At 36.1% G+C, this 22,825-nt stretch overlaps 1 protein-coding gene across 4 annotated transcripts in view; it reads right to left on the reverse strand.

Moving 5' to 3' along the window:
* Positions 1–22,825, reverse strand: part of BABAM2 (BRISC and BRCA1 A complex member 2) — a 159,432-nt gene that overhangs the window by 65,488 nt on the left and 71,119 nt on the right. For all 4 annotated transcript variants that reach the window (XR_014954520.1, XM_021552247.3, XM_085577208.1 and 1 more), the window contains one exon: positions 7,391–7,500. Coding sequence is in view for 3 of the 4 variants with exons in the window: in XM_021552247.3 (XP_021407922.1) it covers positions 7,391–7,500 (110 nt within the window). In the remaining variant the exon portion in view is untranslated. The remainder of the gene's footprint in view (positions 1–7,390; positions 7,501–22,825) is intronic.

Raw genomic sequence — 22,825 nt, forward strand, 5'->3', positions numbered from 1 at the left:
TGGTGAATAGCAGCTGAACATGACCCAGTGCGTGTCCAGGTGGCAAAGAAGGCCAATGACATCCTGGTCCGTATCAGAAATAGTGTGGCCAGCAGGACTGGGCAGTGATTGTCTCTGTGCACTCAGAACTGGTGGGGCCACACCTCAAGTGCAGTGTCCAGTTTTGGGTCACTCACTACAAGAAAAACATTGAAGTGCTTGAGCATGTCCAGAGAAGAGCAATGGAGCTGATAAAGGATTTGGAGCACAAATCCTATGAGGAGAAGCTGAGGGAGCTGAAGTAGTTTAGCTTAGAGAGAAGAAGGCTCAGAGACCTTACCTTGCTATTCTGAGAGCAGGATGCAGCCAGGTGGGAATCAGCCTCTTCTCACAAATAACAAGTGATAAGAGAATAGGAAATGGCCTCAAGTTGCACCAGGGGAAATTAAAATTGGATATTCGGGAAATTTTCTTCATCTGAAGGATTGCCAAACACTGGAACAGGCTGCCCAGAGAATTGGTGTAGTCACCACCTCTGGAGGTATTAAAAATGTGTAGATGTGGTACTTAGGGACATGGTGGACTTGGTAGTGTTGAGTTTACATTTGAACGTGATGATCTCACAAGACATTTTTCAACCTAAATTATTCTATGACTACATTTACTGATAAATTACCAGAAGCCTCAAACTTGTCAGGCAATTTTAAAATTTGATGCTGTCAGTAACTTTGAAGCACTTTTCCTCTGCAAGAGCAATTTAACTCCAAAGAGGCAGTCTTTGGAATTAAGTCTGTTTAACAACAGAGAAACTACTGCTTCAATTGTGATTTCCAGCAATCTAACTTTGTATCTAACTGCTGTTTTTTTTTTTAAAGCAGAATTTAATGCCAGGATGTTATCAATGGAAGAAAAAACGTCAGAAAAAAACCAGAAAAACTCCAAATTTCCCTACATATGAATTTTACCTGAACCTGATTTTTCCACTGAATTTTGAAGAAACACTAGTCAATAATTGTTTAGGTTAACACCTAACCCCAGTTACCAGACCCTATTACTGCCATATGAAATGCCACACAATAAAAAGATGACACCTGCTACAAATTTCTTTTGTCAGCCTAATTAATGTCGCAGAAAACATTTCAAGGAGTTCAAAACTGTCCATACCATTGGTACAGAGTTCTCTAGGAGTTTTTGTTCCTGAAATGAACTTCAGTATCAAAATAAACACAATCTAAGAAAGTAATTTAAAAAATAACCCCTACTGCAGAGAAAGAGGAAGATTTAAAAAATACTAAGTACTGACCTAGCTAGTAGTGAAGATGACACTTTCAATACTGTTGCCAGGATTAGTTTTGACTAATTAAAAGTGCTTTTGACAATCTCACTGTACAAAAATACAAGTCTTGATGTCCCCCCAAAAAATGACTTTGTTCCCTTTTTCCTTCATTATCAGTCTTTGTAGGTGGATAAACATTCCTAGCGGCAGTGATATCACAATAAAATCCTGAGGAAGATATTTTAGTTGAGTACAGATTTATAATGATGCTTAGAAATTCCCCTGTTGAAACACAGATTATTACAATGAAAGGTAGCATATTTATAGCACATAACAACTAACATGACACAAAATTAGATGTTTAATTAGAGTAGCCTGAAATAAATTACATGTGTACAAGTGAAAAAAGGCAACAACTTAATGGAGAGATTTGATCTAAAGGAATCAAATGGGTTTAAAATTTATGAAATTTCTTTAGACCATTCTACCCTAGTCAGAAGTATCCAGAGGGAGTTGAAGAGGGTTGTATTGAATCACTTTTTAATTTTCTTCTGTGATTTTTTACTAATGAATTTTTCTGTATGTGTATTTCAACCATACAAGAAAATCCTTTAAGTGATAAAGTGCTTGATGCATCATGTAAAAATACTCCCTCCACCATCACATTGCAGAACCTTAAACATACAGGCTGATATTCAGAGCTTGAGAAAACCTCCAGAAGACACAAACCCTTCCCAATACTCAGCTCTAAATTTTCCTCTGAGACTTGAGGCAACACTGAGCTCTGGATTGCCACAAAAGAGACGTCAGACCAAAAACTGCCCCATATCTGCTATATAGGGAAACTGGTACCTCATTACCTAGCAACAAAATTAGTTCCACTGAACTGCCTCAAGTATTTCATACCTCAACAAATAGGTCTAATTGCTTAGTCTCTTAACTGACTTAAAAATCTCACTAACTGAGCCATTTAAAGACAGCATTAACATATCCAGCATTAAAGCACCATTTAGATGATGGACACATAATCTTATCTCTCCTACAACTATTTTTCACTAATTGCTCTACAGCTGCTTCAGAGGGAAGAAAAAAAGAACAATCAGTACAGTTGAACACCTGGAATAGAAGCACAAGTCAATCTGCTTTGACTGCCAGTCCCAGTCTGTCCTGATCTCTTCTGAAGCTGTCAATATGTCACCAAATGTTGGCAGCAGCAAAACAGATTATTTTTTTTGGACACAAGCAGAGTACAAAGCAGTGCTAGGTTGGCAATCAGGTTATGGTATTGGCTATAGTTTCTGAAGCCTTGGCTGATGGGGGCATAGCACACACAGCAGGCAGTGAATATGTCTACCGCACTGGCCAGGCACTGACCAAACAAAGCCCAATGGAACAGGAAGTTCTGCACAGCAACTACTATTCCTCCTGCTTCCCATGTCTGAAAAGATGTTATGGGATTTGAAGAAGCCATGGACTGCCGTGGATGACTACAAACAATTCTACTGAAATCATCAATTCACAAGAATAATCACATTTTAGTATGCCAAATTGAAGATCTTCTGACTTCTACAAAGCAGACATATAAAAAGGCCTAAGCACAACCATTCATTTAGTGACTGTGTATCCATAAGCTGTTTGAAACAGCAAGCTTCTACCGGAGGCAGCATGGCATGCTAACTTCAGAGGTGAAGCCCTTCACAGTTCCCCTGTGTGTCAAACAGAGCAAGAGGCAGTACTTGGCAGTAAATGGGTAATATTCTATGGTTTTCCTCTTCCAACTCCCAGCAGAAAGCACAGGTAACAGACAGGAAATACCTCAAAGCAAACATATCTTTCATTTTATCTTCAATTTTTATTTCCATCAGTGAAAAACATATAGGAACATTCAGAACCAAAGAGTTCAGATCAGGTTCTTGTTACTCTCCCCTGCCTGTATGGGAAGGTTAAACGCAGTCACCGAACTCTGCATACCACCCTCAGTCACAAAGAACCCTCTGGCACAGCTCCCAGACCAGTAAAAAACGACCATTTCAGTCCCCAAAGCATGGAGCCTGATCCATTTAAGCAAAACAACTTCTACTGACAGCTGGTTTTCTTAGCATATTCACGTCTGCGTATTTATCAGAGAAAAGCCCTCCAGGACAACAGTGTTTATTGCAGGATTATTTCTGTGAACACAGGGAACACAGCATTCACTGAGCAACAGCCTTTCTACCCTAATATAGTTTTTTCTTAAAATGTGAACCAAGATGAACCCATTTTTATGTTCTTTAGCATGGATGACTCACAAAAGAAAAAAAAAATTACATACATCAATTTTTTTCTCTTAAGAAAAAAGCCCAAAACCTTCTGATCCACATTCACGTGTAGTATGCTGACACAAACTTTTAAGCATTAATATAGAAATCAGCTGTTCAACCCTGAACTGATTCTTTGGATTTAGAGTCTAATGACTTTTAATAAATGGGCAACAAAGATATGATGGGCAGTTTTATTACAAATTTCCATGCCATACAAGTATCTAGTATACTTCCACTAGAAAGGCAATTTGGAACAAGATGCTTTCTACCAACAGGTTCAGAGCCACTATGAACAACTCATGGAAATGCATCAGAAACATAAAGGGTAAATATCCCAGCAGGTCCTTATCATGCCTTAGAGCATGGCTGTGCCTACCTAGCTCAGCTGTATGACCCTCTTCCCAAAGCACAGCAGCTCACAGCAGAGGATGGAGAGCATCCCAAGTCCCCCACCCTGAGGTGGGAGGAAGGGAAGGATGAGCTGGGGAAACACTCATGGATGCTGACAAGCACCAGTCTCTCAAGTTGTGTGGTCAGTCTGTGTGGTTTCTCAGCTTACCACTTCCTACAGAAGTGTGCAGAAACTGTTTTCTATGATACTACAGTAAAGATGGTAGCTTTTAAAAAACAAATACATCTCATAAATATCTCATGTTTAATTTTACTTTGGTCTAATTTTGAAATAATTGAAAGTAACTGTTACTGGCATCCATTTATTGATGTAATGCAATAAAAAGTCAGAATTATTATTACAACTATAGAATGTAAGCTTTTTAAGTGACTGATTTCAAGTAGGAAACCTTAAAAGTTGCTGTTAATGTGTTTGGAAGGAATAGTATAGAAATGATCTTTTCAAATTAGCATGTTCTAATGAAAGAATGAAATCAGGTATTGTTATGAATAGTTATTGATGAGATTTTATAAATTAATATGAGTAATTCCCATCCATAAATAGGGGTTTGATTAGTTGATTGTTAGAACTGTACTTGACAATCTTGCAGCCAGACATCACACCATACAAGTCAATAAAACATCATTATTGACTTGGATGATCCACAACTTTTCTCTGCTGCATTTCTACCTGCTGCTTCAATATGTGAACCTTTTCAAGCCAACCAGTGCATTAACATGTTCACCCCAAACCTAAAAGGTGGACATTTCCCTGATTTTGGAAATCTCTCTTACAGTCTATGACAAAGTGCAGTCAAAGTCTTAGTATTATTATGTCTACTATCAGTTTAAAAAAATAAAGCAAATGGACTTTAGAGAAACCCTTCAAAGCAAAAAAACTATATTCACATTTCTAGGACTCAAATTTGCTGACAAGATCTGTGGGTATGTATCATTTTTAGAAAGGGCAATGCAGGAATGTGTGTTTATATGGCAGAGCACAAGAGCAATGAAACCTCCTGGGAAAGCAGGAGATAACTCACTTTACACAAACAGACCCTTTTCCTCTTATTGCTCCACAAACCTGAAATGTTATTTCATATGTCAGGAAAATGCTATTCCTGTTTGCTCATTCTTCCTAATGTGAATACATTTTAGTGTTAGCAAAATAATTGTGGGAATTTGGTATTTTTCATGTTCTGTTGAGTTCTTGTGACTGTTATGTTGGGAACTATCAACTATTACTTGGAACATCTCAAAATCTGCTGCATAGAACAAAAACACTGGTAATTTGCTTACATGGCTTTTGTAGATCCAATTACTGTGAGCAGCAGGAAAGACCTTTATAAGCAGAACACAGTTCAAATGTAACATGCCATGGCCTCAAGTCATTATACAAATCCTGAGGGCTTCTTGAGGCTTTTTATACTTTTGGCAAAAAGTATAAAGAAGTACACATTGTTGCTTCAGTTCCCAAACACTGGGAAGTTAAATATCTAGACTGTCAGCCCCTGCTAAACACAGCAGAGATTGGTTTTGGGAAAGAACAAGAGAGAACTGAATGTTTGCTATTAAAGTACAATTTTACAAACACTGGAAACATACCCATACATTTTTTCATGGCACATAAGAAGTAGCCAGTAGCATAAAGGGAGGTGCAGCAGCTCACAAGCAACTTCAGTAATTATGTATTATCAGTACCTGGATATTGTGATGTATGTTACAAATGATGAAATGTTACAAATGCAGAAAAACAGATTGACTGAGATGAGTTAAGTATCTCAACCTCAACGCACAGATAATGTGACAAGGTGTGGCACAGAACTCCAGGGTTTACTGGCATCATTTAAACATGACTGCATCAGCTGTAAATGACAAAAGCCATAAATACATCAGAATGTCAGATACATACCAATACCATTCAAGTATCTTTCTGCTGTATCGCTCCACATCACAAATCTAAAATCAGATGCTCTTTAGGGCACTGAGAGAAAATGCAATACTTTTAGGAAGACAAAGACTTCCTTTGTATTGCTATTCTGCTAGGTATCAAGAGGTTAACATCCTTCTAAAGATACTGCTGAAAGTGGGAAAATACATAACATATTCATTAGCTCGTGGATGATTTCGACAGATATACCTGGGTGGCCTGAAACATACTCAACCATCAACATGTGACTGCAGCTGGAAATACAATGGAAACTAATGGTAGCCCATTTGCTTTTAAGAGTTCAGAAAAAGAATCCTCTGGAACATAGAAGGATAATTACATATTTGATGACAATTATTCCCTCAGCTGATGCTGACAAAAAGGAATGAATTGATGAAAAATATGAAAATGTGAAAGCTACTAAATACATTATCTATGTGTTTGCACATGAACATGTAACCTACATTTTCTTAAAGTATCTTGGAAGTCTTATGTTTTTATCTAAGTCAAATTCTGTTTTTTATTTTCTAAACTGCATCCAAGAATTTATCCAGATCAATACTCTGCTGATCAAAATGTCAAGATACTACATTTCTTCACTCACAAAAACTTTATCCCCAAGTTATTATAAAACTGTAGTAGTCAGTATTTCCCATCTTTCCTCTACACAGAACAACCATCACCAGTTCAGAGGAAAGTCAACTGTCCTATTAGCAAAAAAACAACACATCACTGAAACAATGGTATACCAGTTTGAATATGGTATACCTGGAAAGTCTAACAGAGTTATTTTTTTAAGCATTACAAGACTGAGATACTGAAGACAATGAGAAATATTAAAACATTTTCAATTTCAGAAAAGGAAGAAAAGAAATTTAATGAAAACAGATTGAAATTTAGTTCCCAGTCTTCTGTTTCAGGAGTAAAAATCCCTTTCTCAGCAAATTTGCCAACTGGTAAATAGATCAGTAAGGTTCAATGCTCCTAAAATGAAATATTCAGATATTCTCCTGAAAAAAAGTAATTTACTAAAGCTGCAAATTCCAAAAGCATAGTTAACCAAGCCCTTTAGCTTCTACAACAATAGTTTATTCAAATGTATTATGTTTATATAGAGAACTTACCTTCTCAACAGAAAAAAAAATTAAAGATTCCCCCCATAAAAGCTATCACAATATTTTATCATAGAAGGCGTTCAAAATATACTGCCACAAGGACAAACATGGCTTTCAGAGATTGTGATGCTACAAGAGTATCACACATGAACAGAACTAACTGAGAGAAGATCTGTCATTTCTCCACCACACACACACTCAAAGTAACCACTATAACTTTAAGCAATTCAAAGCAATAGTATATTAGTATTACATTACTAGATAATATATACTATTATATATTATATCATATTATATAACAGTATATCATATAATAGTATGTTATCACACATATTAGGAAAAAATGGAAAAGTGCCAAGATGAAGTAGAATAAATATGCCAGAAAAAACCTCTCACTCACTGTTCAATACGAGGGGAGAGGTACAGCTTAGGAAAAACCTGAGTAGCTTCTGCATCCTCAAAACTAACGGACAGAAGTGCAACATCTTCTCCAGGGTCTTCGTTCACATCCTGTACACAGAAAAGCAATATAAAATGGTAAATAACAAACCGAATTATTTAAAAGCTTACAGGTAAGAACTAGTAAGTCAAATATGAATTTATTTAGGAGATGCTTAAGTGAGGAATCTAAACTGTAACCACTGTAAAACAGGTTGCAAATTTATTCTTTCTTATATTGGCACTTTAAATTGGGACTTTAAATAAATATTTTAATCTGCTTGATTTCCTTTAATGTATCAAAATAAAATTACTGAGTTATGAAGTATACAGTGCTGTAGTTCTTCAATTCAGTGAACTATAAACTTCAGCAAAGATACAGATTTTGTTTTTAGGAATTCCTGGTTTGACATAAGATGCAAATGCCAAAGGATTTTTTAAAATGTTGTAATATCACTGAGTTATGACCACAAAGTCTGTATTTGTTATTTTTCAAAGTAGTTTATGATTCAAACTTTCTAGTGTATTGTCTTAAACTCCTGTTGCGGATGACAAACATTTTGCAATTAGAAATTTATATCTAGAAGTCACTGTCTCCCAGTTTCCTGCAAATTAAACCTTTGCATTATTTCAGCAAAGTCTGCAGACTCCAGGAAAGTACTGTAGGGGAAAAAAAAAGCATGCTAAATACAAGTTAATGTATTCACAGTTGAGGCTTTCTTTATATCAGGACAATCAGTTACAGCTTTGGGATCATCTAGAACAAATTGTTTCTGGTTAGGACCTTACATCCCTCCAATTCATAAATCACATACAGTACCAACAAATGTATTGCTGCCACACATAATTTATTTAAGCTCTTGACCTCTAGTTAGAAAGTAATGAGTTAGCAGCACAGTCACCTTCACTGACAGCAAATAATATGGTGCCACTTTCTGGTCACAAATAAATCTTCCAACATGTTTGTTCACATGTACATAGCAACTTGCCAAGATGCCTTTGTTCTTATGTGTTTTGGAAAAATAGGAGAGGAAATAAGATATGTACTCAAAGTAGGATCAACATGGTGCAGGGTGCCCTGGTATGCTCTGTCTTACAGGCAGCTGTGAGGAAGGAACAGGCAAACCATTTAAATATTCTTAGGAGGCCCTGCCCTATATGGGAAGAAAAAAATTGACTGCTGAGTGGTTTCAGGAAGACAATCTCGTGCCATTTGAAGCTCTGGCAGGACGGGAGCTGTTAATGTCCAGAGAGACGAGCTGTGTACCAGCTATTACGTGCAGAACACTACATGCCAAGAAACTTAGTGATAAGCTGCAGGGAAGAATGGGTCTTTAAAAAGCCTAATTGTCTCTAGATGAAAAATGAGACAGAACTGACAATGTTTTCTTAAATTTTGCCTTGGTGTGCAGCTCACTTCTGACAGACGAAAGAAAATTGTACTCTTAGAACTCATAAAATGGTCACGAGCACACTATGGCAGGAAATCAGAGCATGGTTTTAACCCTAAGTTGCAGGACAACACTCCATATGAGTGGTAAGCACAAACAATAGCTGTTGTCCTGCTGTGATCAGTTTATGGATAGCATTATGGGATGTGGCTGCCTGTAACAGCAATGGATAGGACCTCGTGACCCAAAATGTTCTCATAAGTGTTATGTTTTTAAGTGGTACTATCATCTGGACTAGAGAAAATTACAGATTAAAAAACCTTTATCAACAAGACAAGTAACTACAATATATACCCAAGCACACAATCTACCCTGACCTTTTCCCCAGTATTTCATGTATTTCCATCATTAAGGAAAAAAATTAAATAAGGAACGGCTTTCAATCCTGAAGCCGACTATAGCATTAACTGGCTTTTTCCCATTAATTTGCTAATTGTCAATCAAATGAAAAGAACTATTAAGAGAGATTGAACAGCAATGCTTTTAATGCTAATAACAATTAAAGATTTCATTTTAATGGGCATTCTTCAAGAGATGACAGGTACCTAAAATGGTTAGGCTGATGAGAAGCTCAATGTAACCCTGTGATGTGCACTTGCAGCCCAGAAAGCCAAATGTATTCTGGGCCAGATCTAAGGTAGTGTTGCCAGTGAGAGGAGGGAGGGGATTCTGCCCTCCTACTCTGCTCTGCTGAGACCCCACCTGTAGTGCTGCATCCAGCTCTGCCACGGACAGTAAATCCCCTCTTTAGTCTTGCATTAATGATAAGTGCTAAAAGTAGATATGCATACACAGCCTGACACCACATGTAAAACCAGTTTCTGCCAGCAGGTACTTACTGATTAAACAAAGTCAAAATAAGGAAACAGAAAAACCCAACTCCAAAACAGACTAGGTGAATGCCACTACAATATCCATTAACACACAGAATAATATTTCATTATATTTTCTTTGCTCACTAGTGAACTTCATATGAACACTTGTACCAGGGGGAAAAAACCCATACAACCACATAAATCACCTCGGTATCTTTGCATGCTGAGCTGCAGTAAAATGAAATGTGTACTAAGAGCAATAAATTGAGACATGATATTTTTCTATTTAAAAAAATACACACAACAAACGTGACTGCAACTCCTGCTGCCAGCAGAGCACCGTTCATACAGCTACTGTCCAATGCAAATTCACGTAAAGAAATTGGCATTCTTCTATAACTACCACATTTCAAATGGAGGTATATTTTCAGCCCTGAGAAATGAAAACGTGTTACTTAAAAAAGACTCAAAACCCAAAACCAGCATTCCTGTAGGTTATAAAAGACACAAAGCAGTAACACCATGAAGCTGCTCAACCTTACTGTTCAGGTGGTCACAGATTTACAATAAACTTCCTTCTATCTGACACTGTACCATTTATTCCTTTCAGGCTTTGTTTTGGAAGACTTTTATTTATGGAAGAACTTGCTTGCTACAACTGCATTTGACACTGGTATATCTGTTAGAACTGCCATTTATAAAACCAAACCAAAACCACATGTTTTACAGATAAACTGTGGAAAACTTTTCAGCTAATAAACTTTTTTGATGTTGTCTGTGCCAGTTACAACTTAACCCCTTCAGTGGTCTCTGTCCTTGCCATCTATAGAAACCTCTAAGTGATCAGGTGAGAAGATGGAACCTTCTACTACCAGGCCATGCCATTTGCCCAGAACAGGGACTGAGATCTTTTTATTACACTACAGTGTCCAAAGGCAAATGCTGTTTAAATGCTTCTTATCAAACCCTGCACAGAGAGCATCTTTCCCTTTTCCCATTTCTGCACATGTATTTATATCAAAGAAAAGACCAGATCTGAATAGAGCAGCAAAGCAAAAGTCACCTCTATTCTTGTTTATCAGCTGGCTTCAAAAGCTAGAGTGACATCCAACTGCTTTGGTAGTATTATACCCTTTCAGGAAAAAAAAAAAAGAAAAAAAAAAAAGAAAGAAAAAAAGAGGCTGCTGAACTAAAGTCACATCTCATTTTTCAGTATTTAAGCACCCATGCTTTTTCTTCTTATAATCTGTGTGCAATTTACAACATGATAGATCTTTTATTAAACAAATTAATTTTATATTCAAGAAAAACTGATTTTGTCAGAATGCAGAATGGCAATTTTCTATGAATGTTAAATTTCAAGATTACAACTGCCATAATAAAAGTGCCATTTTATACTCGCAGAACTTTTTCTACACAGGACTCTACAGAAGGCATTATTAAAATGACCTTCTAATTGAACAGAGAACCCATCCTAGGCCACAGGAATTTTGAGGTTTAAAAACTGAATGTAAAAATGCTTGAGATCATTACATGTGATAATGCACACCTATTAATTTTTCCACAACAGTCTCATGTCTGATAGTAAAAAAAAAAGCCTCTAGAACATTGCAATGTAAAAGATCCAACACAGATTTTCATAGCATTTTCTGCCACTTTGCTACTGTCGTTTTTAAACAAAATATTTTTCTCATTTCTGAAAATGAACAACAACAAAAAAATCTAGACATTTTCAACCCAGAGGCTTTTTTTTCTATTACAGAAACCTAGCAACAATTTACAAAAATAAATACAAATTTTCATAAACAGAAAACTCATGGTATTTTATTTTAATTCACCATTTTTTTTACTTAGCCATTGCAGAGGAAAGGAACATTAAGTATGCATTTTCAAAACAGATGATCAAGAGACCACGTTAAAATATAAATGAAGAACAGAAGAGATGAAAATGGAAGTCTGAAGGCATTTAGAAATTTTTATCCTATATACCTCATGAAAGGACTTTGAGTATCACAAAACTCCAAAGAAAAACTTAAAATTCTATTTCCAATTGTATCAGCACTGTGTTAACAACCATTTGTTAGTTTTCATCTCTATTAATCTCAATTTACATTCAAATGTATGTTTCAATGTTTACAGCTTCTGCCTTTCCAAGATCCTTAATCTTTTTACAAAGTTAGTAGGAGTTGTTTATGAAAATTACCATCAAAACCACTTTAAATACACTATCCAAACGGCATTGTTTTCTCATATCCTACCTACTGTAATTGAAAACTGGGAATTTACTGGAACTGACAATTTATTATGAGTCAGATGGTTGATAGCCAGGCCAACCAAAACATCTGCTCTGCACAGTCACAACTGCTATAACCCATTTCCTCTTGTGCCTGGAGTCCTACCAAGTTGTACATTAGAGTTCCTTTTCCTTAAAGATGCAGAGTATGGAAAATCAGTGATTACTTTTTCTTCACTAAAAAAAAAAAAAAAAAAAAAAAAAAAAAAAATTGCCTTGCAGCCTCTGATTTAAGTATTCTTTTGAGAGGAGGTATTTCTGTATTTGGCACACAAGTGCAATTCCCTGCCCCAAACAGTAATGCTTAAAGTGGTGACTTCTGTCTTTTCCTGGGCAGCAGCAGGACCTGTCTTTCTATGGAAGACTCAGGATGGAGAGGGCATGAGGCCAGGAGGAGAGCATGAAATGGGCTGATGCACAGATCAAAGATGTGGCATTGAGAGCCTGGTGTAGTGTGATCAACTCTAACAAAAGGATGAAAGTATGTGCAGGAAGAATGTTGGCATGCTTTGTAGAGGACAAGCAGCTTCTGACCCTGGGACAGGAGGAAATAAGGGAGCTGAACTTCTGGTAAGGCTGTTAAGTTTGTACTGTGGATATACACAGCAAGTGGTGTGGGGATAAAAGTGAGGGAAGAAAGAGAACACAAACTGTTAAACCTATCGGATGCACCTTTGAGAAATGAGATGCCTTGCAGATGATTGATATTGTAGATGCCTCCCAACAATATGGTGAGGGCACATCTGCTTCAGGAGGGAGGTTCCCAGTCCCAGCTGATTGCTCCTGCCTCTTGCTGGAGGCTTCACAACTCTTCAATAATTATTTTTGTGGTATGACTAATTAAAAGAATGGAAAACTCCAACAAATGGGGAAGGGATTGCTTAAAAGAAAAAAGGATAAACTTACACAATATGGTGGAGGTTGTTGGGGAAGGTGGAATAGAAAGGCAGAATACAGATGAGAACAGAATGGAGCTGAGGAGATCTTGATCTTAGCATCTGCAGCCAGCTTATACTAAATGGGTTTTTCAGCAGACACCTACTTGCCTGTGGTACCTCTCAGCCCTACCAAGTCAGTCAACTTCACTGAAGCTGAGGGTGAAATTTATATTTCAGCATCCGTTCTGAAAAAAGGTCTTCAGAAGAGAAATGCATGAGAGTAACATGCATTCAGAAATTTAATTTTTTAGGGTCAAATTTAATTCATTAAATTCTGCATGATACATGCCTGTATCATACTTATTAACAACTGATCAGAGAAGAATCTGGTTTTGAAGCTGAAATGTGAATTATACCAGAGAATGCACAACATTGTTCACCTCCTTAGTATTAATAGGCCTCTTGCTTCACAAGAGTTAGCGATTTTTGGCTTTTTCCTACCAAATGGCAGTGTGCAGTAAAATGAAAATAAAGCACAAGCCACTTGTACCCTTATTGTGTAGCAGTTTCACTAGCTTTGATACAAGCAGCTACAAGTTCTCCCTGTCTTTTACTTTATCTAGTGTTTTTGTTTTCTTTTGTTTTGTTTTAAATAACAAAATACACCAGGGAAAAGCAGGCTAAGGAATGTGGAGTGGCAAATGAGACTGAGAAATCTGCTTCACTCTAGCGAGAATATTTAATCACTCCAGGAAATTCTTTCTCCTGTCTTCCAGGAAACCCACCAGGTCTGATCAAGGAGTGTTGATTCTTTAAATAGGAACTTTAATGAAAACAAAGGCAGTTACCTTGTGTGCACTGCTCAAGGCATCAAAGCTTTCCATACACAATCCCTCTCCCAAGGTAACAGCAGCAAACACTCTGGGCAAAGCACATTTTTGCTCAGTGCTGTTCCATTTTAAAAATTACATGGAAATTGTACACTGGGAACAACTTTGTAAAATCTGGAAAGCAAGCTTCTAGGACAACATCCTGGGTTTTCTTCATTAAACAAAAGAAATCAAATATCTACTGAGCATTAAACTATCAGCAAGACCTCTAAGTATACCACTGGGCATCAGTAGCTGAACACAAAAACAACGGATGTTACACAGTGTGACATGCCAGGGGTTCTTTTCATTGTCATTGTTCAGGGTCTTCTTGTTCAACATTTACATATTAATCTGTTTTGTCTGTACTCCTTTCTTTTGTTATGCTCATGGTAATTTACTGCTACTTTAACAATATGATTGACTGTTAAGAGTTAGGTAAAGAATGCTGTTAGGAAAAGTGTAAGAAACTGTAAATGCTTAGAAGGAAAGAATAACATTTTTGTCCATGAAAATACATGCTAGATTCAAAACCTTCAAGATTAATGAAATTTCAGACAAGAAAAATTAATTTAGTTTAACAGCAAAAAAAGTTGTGGTGACATTTTCAGCACTGTTTGCTTAGGTCTGTAAAACAATCTCAGAAAACACAGCAGATTTCTTCAAAAACATGTTTTGTCAAGTTTGAGACTAATATCTGAAATACGTAATACAAGTGTGGCACAGTATAAAATTAATATACATTACAGTATAAAATTAATATTTTTAATTCATGTCAAGCAATCAAAAATGTTTTCACGCATTCATTTTCACACACAAGAGATACAGAACATATTTGCAAACAAGTATCATTCTATCATATTGATTGAATCTAAGTCTTTACTTGTTAAGTATGTTTTGATGACCCTACAATAGAGAATATTTAGTATTTTTAGAAGAGACTGATATGTAAGATGCTGATGATCTTAAATTTCAATTCATTCAATGACACTTCAGTATGAGTATATTTGCTTTACCTACTCCAATATCAGATATCACATTCAGGTTAAAATAAAATTAAAACCCAGCATTTACAGAATTTGAAATATATCTGGTAATAATTAAAAAAAAAAAAAGGAAACACAAAAAAGGAATAAATAATAGAAATCTAGATTGCTGGGTAGTACTTTCACATCTGGCTTTTCTGTGCATTCATAAAAAAGCAGTTTTCCTTCCTACAAAATTTAGGACATTAGTTTATCAAACACTACACAGGAGTGCTGCTTAATTTTTGTTTCATTTCCTTCTAACCTAACTTGCAAGCAGACCACATTAATCATTAATTTATTATAAAACACTACAGTTTTGCCATTAAGTAAATTACCCTGAGAGACATCCCTGCCCCATCACTCTGATGAAGTTTTGTAGGCAAGGAAAAGATTCCAATACCACCATGTCTTTCCTAGAACCTTAAGAAAAGCACCTGGAAGTTGACAGGAGCACCTGCCTCTGCCATCACCCGTTGACAATGAGGTGAACAAAGTGTTCAGAGACTGTGAAACTTAGTTTTTACCTGTTCTGAAACAGCAAGCAGCAGTTGCATACACTCAAACCAAGAAAATGCTGCCATGTCTTGACAAACAGTTACTTCCTCAACCTGTAGTTAAGACACTTTTTTTAATGCAAGCCCTATTTTAGACTTGCTTCCCTGCTAAAGATTTGGGGACACATAAAACCTGTAATTTAAATCCATCATTAGGATTTCACCAAGATTCAAAACTCTCCAGCCATCTCTTCGGTCAACTGGACTGCAACTTATTTAGAAAGCAATATTTGCATTCCTTTCCCCCATTTTACTGATTTCTCATCTCTTTAAAAATAGCAATGTCATTGCAGAGGCCAAGGAACAGTCATCTTGTGTCCACTGGAAAACAAAGTCTCCTAATAAATACCCAAGTACTTATCTAGATGACAAAGAAATTATTAATACAATTCTAAATAAAATAATTTTCTTGCTACGCCAACCTTCTAATTGCCAAGTATGGCTTTTCTATACATGCATATTTATATGTGTAGATTGACAAAACAAACATAACAGATTAGTATAGAGGGCTCATGGCTGAAAGATTCAGAGATAACAATTATATCTGGGAGAAATATAATTTATTTGTGCAAGCAAGTATTCTAGGTACAGAGTTGACTCTTAGAATGAGAGCATGACACTAACAAGAATACTGTTTTAAAGATAATGAAATAGTTCATGATACAATTAATAGATCTCACCAAGAAAAAGAGAGCAAAAGTTAAAATACTGTGAAAGAGACATCAATCATAAGTATTTCTCTAACTGTGTTGTGGTTGCAAGTCAGCAGAAGCATTTATTTTTCAAATCAATCCAACTTTTTAATAAAAGCTTTTTCCCCTTCTTTCCACACATTCTTCCATGTTCCTGGTTCAGTGAATATCTCTGCAAAATCAGAAATACTATAGATTACATGGGTCACAACAAGAACACCAGAGTAAAGCCATATCCTGAGCTATGTCTTCAGTGAACCAGGAAGTACCAATATGATTTCACAGATGAAAAAGTGAATAATCAAAGTGTAAGGTAAAAACAAGCAAAGTTAAACTTGTTCAGTGGTCTTTCACTACTGCAGCTTAGCACTGCTGACCTGATTTAAAAATATGAAACATTTTCTTTTAAAAGGAAGCGTCAATATTAAAACTATTAACTGCTATGAGTTGTTTTGTCAATTGCTGTTTCCTGAAAATAACAGGAATGTTATTATTAAAGTTCACAGGACCTTTGATTCACAAACTGCTTTTCTGCATTCCCATCTCAAGGATATATTTGTATTTCTTTTCCAGAGAATTTTATTATCCACTAAATTCACTAGCTATTATTATGTATTTCCATTTCAAGGGTATAATATTTTTATTTCTTTTCCAAAGAATTCTATTATCCCTTTGTCTCATTATTCCATTTATGTCTAATGCATCTTAAAAATAGGAGTGTGTGTCTGTGTGGGGCATTCTGTGCTTTGGACAAACAATATGGAAGTCAGAGCATCCTGCCCCCTTGAGCCCTATTTACAAACATTCAGCTTTCCAACAAACAACATACTTGGTCTGTACACAAGTGTAAATATGTACAGATGTCACAAAGAGTATTAACTGTAATAAGAATAAAATTCTTGCAGTAAGAAGAGAAACACAGCTTTTCTCTTGTATTTCTGTGAAGGTGGATCCTGATACAGGTGAGAAGCAGGACACTGGAATGAGGGATAAAAGCTGTATTTGTAAAAAATGATTGTGACATTGGTATTTCAGAGTTCACATCTGTACTGCTATGTAAAACAGGCACATAATGTGAGAAAAATATATAGGTGTAGTCTCCTTCGATATATAATAAAAAAGTGACACTTGGTGACAGGCTGTGTCAAGAGAGGTCTTTGGAAGTCACAGTGTGAGACAGTAACTCCTGTACTTGGGACACAGCTCAGGTGAAGGCTGAATCACCTGTTGTTGTTTACCATGCCCAAGACAGTGCCTGAAACACGGGTGTGCAGCTCAAATGTGGTCCCACTGAATCAAAGAGGTAGTTGCTAGAACAATATATCACATATTTCCAGATGGAAGACTAACTCCATCACTGACATTTCCCTGATTACTGACTCAGAAAATATCACCACATCTTTTATCTGTTCCATCAGTGCATCCATCACCAAGTTAGGATGAAGAATGTGGAGAAGTATAGTTAAACTCTTATATGGTGGCTGGAGCTGTATTTCAATAAAAAAGATTAGAGTTCAAAGGCTACTAATATTGATGCCACCCTTGAATACTTAAAGTCTATCCTCACACTTTCATATCTCCTGTTCCAAAGTTCAGGGGATAATTTTCTGTAAATGCAACTTTTAATGCTGTCATAAGGCTCAAAGTCACCTGCATAAGCTGAGCTGTTTCAGCACAGCATCCCAGCATGCACAAATTAAAAGAGTAATATGTTCTCTTCTAGGTCTGATATACAGTTTTCTGACCATAAAATTGAGTAGTACATTTTTTTTCAGGGAGGGAGATCTGATAACATACAAGGAAAACTTGGATCACAAAAAGAAAATTTGAATTGGAAGCTTCTTACCCTGTCATATAGAAGAGAGCATTGATTGCTTTACTTTTAAATTTTCTTTTTCTTTGAAGTAGTAAATTAAATATGACATTATTTTCATATGTTTTCTGAAATAATGCAGATTTAATGTTCAAGCTTCAAAACTGACAGGATTTGCAGGATGATTATTGATTTGGCTCTGCCTTGTAGTTATAAACAGTTAAGAGTTCATGGGGACACACAGACTATGGTAGCTCCTCTACTTCCACCTTCTTCATGAACCTCAGCTTCCCTACAGGGAACAATTTCAAAACAATATAGTCTTTTAGTTGCCTTGCATGTACACCTATAGTGGGGCTCACTATGATACTTTTTTTGCAGACAATATTAAGCTTTTAAAAAAAAAAGCTTAGGAAAGCTTCAGAATTGGACGTTCTTTTAAAATAGCATGTGAAAATCAAAGTAATTGCCAGCTAAAACTCAGACAAGTCAACACTTAAGATGTCATTGTAAAATAGAACAGATTAAACATATGATTTAAATAGTAATATTTAAATTCCTATGTATATTATTAAACTGTAAGTCTGAAACCATCAAGCCTTTTCTACTAAGAAGCCACTGAGAAAACAGTTCTGTCTTACCAGTGACAAAATTGCAATCAACAGCATTTTAAGGATCAAGGGAGAAGGAAGACTCAAGTCACATGCATTCTGGAAACTCTCTGAAATTGCCAAATTCAGCTCAATTTTCCTAATTAATCTTTCCACTCTCAGCAAACTGATTTTTGCAAATCTATGTAAAATTCTACCATCTTGATATCTCACGTCTAATATTCCTTGTTTTTTCCATTATGCCATTTATCTAGAAATGAAGTGTCTCATCTTTTATTTCTAGGGTTCAGACATAATGGTAGAAGCTTATCCTTTCTTGTTATTTTCTGAATATTAAGAACAGATGAGATGTTGGCCCACTATTTCCACTTTGTATGCAGCACTTTCCTACAGTCACAGAAGAAAACCATCTACATACACATTCCACCCCAACCCTCACAATTACCCAATACATCAATTTTCACATCCTTGGGAACAAGAAAACACACTGTGGAATGCAAGAAACTACTTGAAGCTTGGTATCACCTCTAGCTTCAAGTAAATAAGTTGAGAAACTTTAACTATAAATATAGTTCAAGTTTTAGCCATCAGAGAAAAGTCTACAAGTCTGCTCTAATTAAGACTGAATACATTAAACAAAACCACTAACTAGTTGGAGCATGTTCCTTTTAAGGTCTACAAGTCAGAGTCTCCTGTTAGAGTCCCAGCTGAAATAGCATATAATCAAACAACATCACATAGGGAATCCAGTTCCAGAGACAGACATCTACACAGAATCAGTTCAAAATCACACTGAACCAGTTCTACTGTAAGATCTTGTAAATTTAGGGAACATCAAGACTTAGAACTGTGAATGCAGTAATAGAAATACACTGTGTATTTCAACAAACAAAAATAATTAGGAGCTATCCATGAAGCATGCAAATATTTTTTTTGTCCTCATAATAAAAAGAATAGCTAGTCATCAGAACTGAACTTCAGCACCAGTTTTATTTTATAGCTATGCAAAGAATGGACCTTCTTTTATATTAACTTCCCACTCCTGCAGTCTAAGTAGTCATGGGATGAATCTAAAAATTCGCTAGAGAAGCTATAGCCATATGTTTCTGTTATGTGCAGTTCATTAGCAATATAACAACTCATGTTTAAGTGAAAATTTTAATAGACTTGATTTTTTCAAATAAATCTACTGCATTTTAATTTTTATTTGTAAAAACAAGGAAAAAAGATGTCATTATTTACTTCAAAAATGGTTCTACACTTATGGTTACATTCAATACTTACCTATGCTTTAAACCTGATAAATGTCACTGTAATCTTAGCATCACTGAAATCCAGGAAAACATAGCAACCTGTCCAGAAATACAACCTCAACTCACAGCAGTTTCATTCTACAATCTAAATAAAGCTTCACAGTGTTACACTGGGAATAAACCCTCATTTCTGTTTGGCTGGGTACTTCTTTCAAATGTGTATCTGTTTGTTACAATGAAGTTTATAGTATTTTGCTTCTATTGGTTTCAAACAATTAAGGAGTAACACTGACTGCAACCCATGGTAAAGTGTCCTACAGCTGAGTATGTTCAAAGACAGCATTTTGAGAGAAGATGTAACAATTTATTTATGTTCACATTCCTTTGCACAGTGCTATCACTACAGTTTCAACATAGCCATGGCAGATACAGGTGCACCTACCTGTATGAACGCATACAGGCTCTTTTCAAAGAAGTTATGCTCTAGTTACCAGATGGGCACTGCAGTAATCAGCTCAAATGAAACAGAAGTGAAGATCCTTCCATTCTTTCACTCTTTCACTGCTTCATTTGGGATTCACACTACAGTCTTGTCGAGTTCTGACCTTTCAGCCCAGACAGTTACTCACATCATGAACACAAACTTCCCCCTAACTATGAAGCTCAGGACTTCTCTCTCTCCATGCAGCATTGTTAACTGTTTGGTCTGCAACAAAAGCTACTCCTTTGATTTATACTTGGCCCCACAGCAATCTCCAGAAAGCTCTGTCTGAACCAAGCCTTCATTTCTTTTGATTGTTCCCCAGACTCCTTGAGTAGTATTAAACAGAAATTGTTAATATTGTTTGGAAGTAACTGTTGCCCTGGCTCCACACAGGCTTTTTAGCCCCTACAGTCTGTGACAATCAAGATGAAAACTTCTACAGCCTTCACAGAATGCCAGCAGGTCTGCTTCTGAAAGTGCTTTGCATCTGGGCCTTAACACTCTCCCAGTGTTATCAATGGCTATATTTATACATACACGAAAAAAAACTTCCGATATTTTCTTTCTCCTCCCTAAAAAATTATGCCATTCTCTTTTGTCTTCCTCCACATTCAATTCCTCAATATCCTTAACTCACTGAAAGGCTTTTTAAAAGTTTTTGTTTGCTTTGGGTGCTGCTTTTTAAAGTACATTTCTTAATTTTATTTCCATGGCATATGGAAACAGATGCTTCAACTGCTTCAGCTCCTTCAGCCTGAAATACAAACTGGCTACTTAAACACATCCATCTTGGTTTTCCCTCAGAACAATTGCACTTACTTGACACTTGTCTGTCTTAAGGCTGTGTCTGAACAGAAGTGCTTATGACAAGTGGTTATTTGTTTGCATTTAATAAATATAGAAATTATATCCTTTTCTACTAGGATTAGGAAACACCTACAGATTTCTATCTCTTTTCTTCCCCCAAAACTTTTATTTTCTTCATTCTGAAAGGAACGTAAACCTCAGTGCATTAATCAAGCACAGAGTGTTCCCACATTAAGAAACACTCTCTGCAGGTATTTTTGTATCTATGAAATTGAAGATGCTTTACATTAAAACTTTAATCTTCACAAGGTTACTGTAATTATTAGTTGCACTATAATAACTGGTTTTGTGGCAACCACATGTTTGATGCCCTATTGTTAAAAGAAGAGCAGTCCCTTTCATAAGACTTTACTATCTGGAAGGCAGATGCATAAAGATATCAGGAAAGTCCAGAGACAAAATTAAACAGCCCAGTTTTTTTCTTAATGTTTGTTTGCTTTGTATTGTAATTGACTCATTTTTTAATAGCTCTCACAACAAATTACCTTAGAACAAGAAAAGGAACTAACTGAAGGGCATTCTTTGCCATAGCCAGTTTCACTGTGGAACACACTGAAATGTGAGGTAGTTATTTAAAAAATGGGGAGAATAGATCAGACACACTCTGACACTGATGCCACATCTCCCCAGGAAACTGAGCTAAAACTACAGCTAAATGAACAACTTGGTTTATCTGAAATATGGTAGGGAAACCCTTGACATAAAAATGTATAAAGAACGCCTTCATAGAAATGTGTTCAAAAAGATACCAGTAGTGCTTCATTCCTTCTAGAGGTTATAATTTCCAATTGAAAGCCATTCTTGAGAAGGAAAAATGGAAATTGCTGTTATTGTACAGGTGGATAGATCTACAAGATGACTATGATGGGCATGTGCAGCAAGTCCATTATATGCTGTACTTAAGGTTCAATAAACCTGGAAAGTGAAGGCTCAAGACTGATGGTGAAATTACCATTTTTTATATAGCTCCTCAGAAAAAGTCATCAATCCATTTTCTGGGAAAACAGTTGAAGACAAAATTTTGCCTTGATTAATAGGGAGGTGACAGAACGGGGTAAGTATGAGCTATGAAAGTCCACAAAAGTTCCATAAAAACTCCTCATGTGAGAAATACAATAATTTAGATTACTCTTGATTTAAATTACCTTTGAAAACAGAAAAACTGGATATCTATTAGGTGAAAGAAAAATGCAGAGTAGGCACAGACACTTCTAATGCTCAGACTATGATGTACTCCTTGAACAAAGCAGATGAGGTCTTATCTTACTGCTTCTCAAAGAAAACTAAGATAACACGATTGAAAACTTTATTTCTTACCTACTTATGCTGGTAAAGAGCCACTCACTACCAGACTGCACCAAAGGTGCTACACCTTATGAGTCAACAATTGTCCCCTTGTCTCAGTTCAAATAAAACACTGGTGCACTGTTCATTAACATGATTAACATAATTCAAAGTGTTTCTAATCTGAGAAACACTTTGTTGCACTATGCTTACATGAAGAGACCTTTCTCTAAAGCCCCATACTTTGTGACCTGGTAACTTAATTATACACAAACTGCTAGTAGACTAATTGCCAAAAACATAGAAACGTGTGTTTCCTTTAAAAATGAGAGATACTGTAACAGACTTGACTTTGAAACAGGCAAAATAAGAGGAACTATTCTGCTGCGTCTTCATATACAGAAGTTAATTTCTAGTTATAGTCTATGATTTTTTTCCACCAATTTAATATGAAATATGAAGTGATGTCACTCTTCCTCCATCACATTTTCAATGGCAAAATACA

The sequence above is a fragment of the Lonchura striata genome, chromosome 3 (genome assembly GCF_050655825.1).
Source record: "Lonchura striata isolate lonStrDom1 chromosome 3, ASM5065582v1, whole genome shotgun sequence".
NCBI classification, from domain to species: Eukaryota; Metazoa; Chordata; class Aves; order Passeriformes; family Estrildidae; genus Lonchura; species Lonchura striata.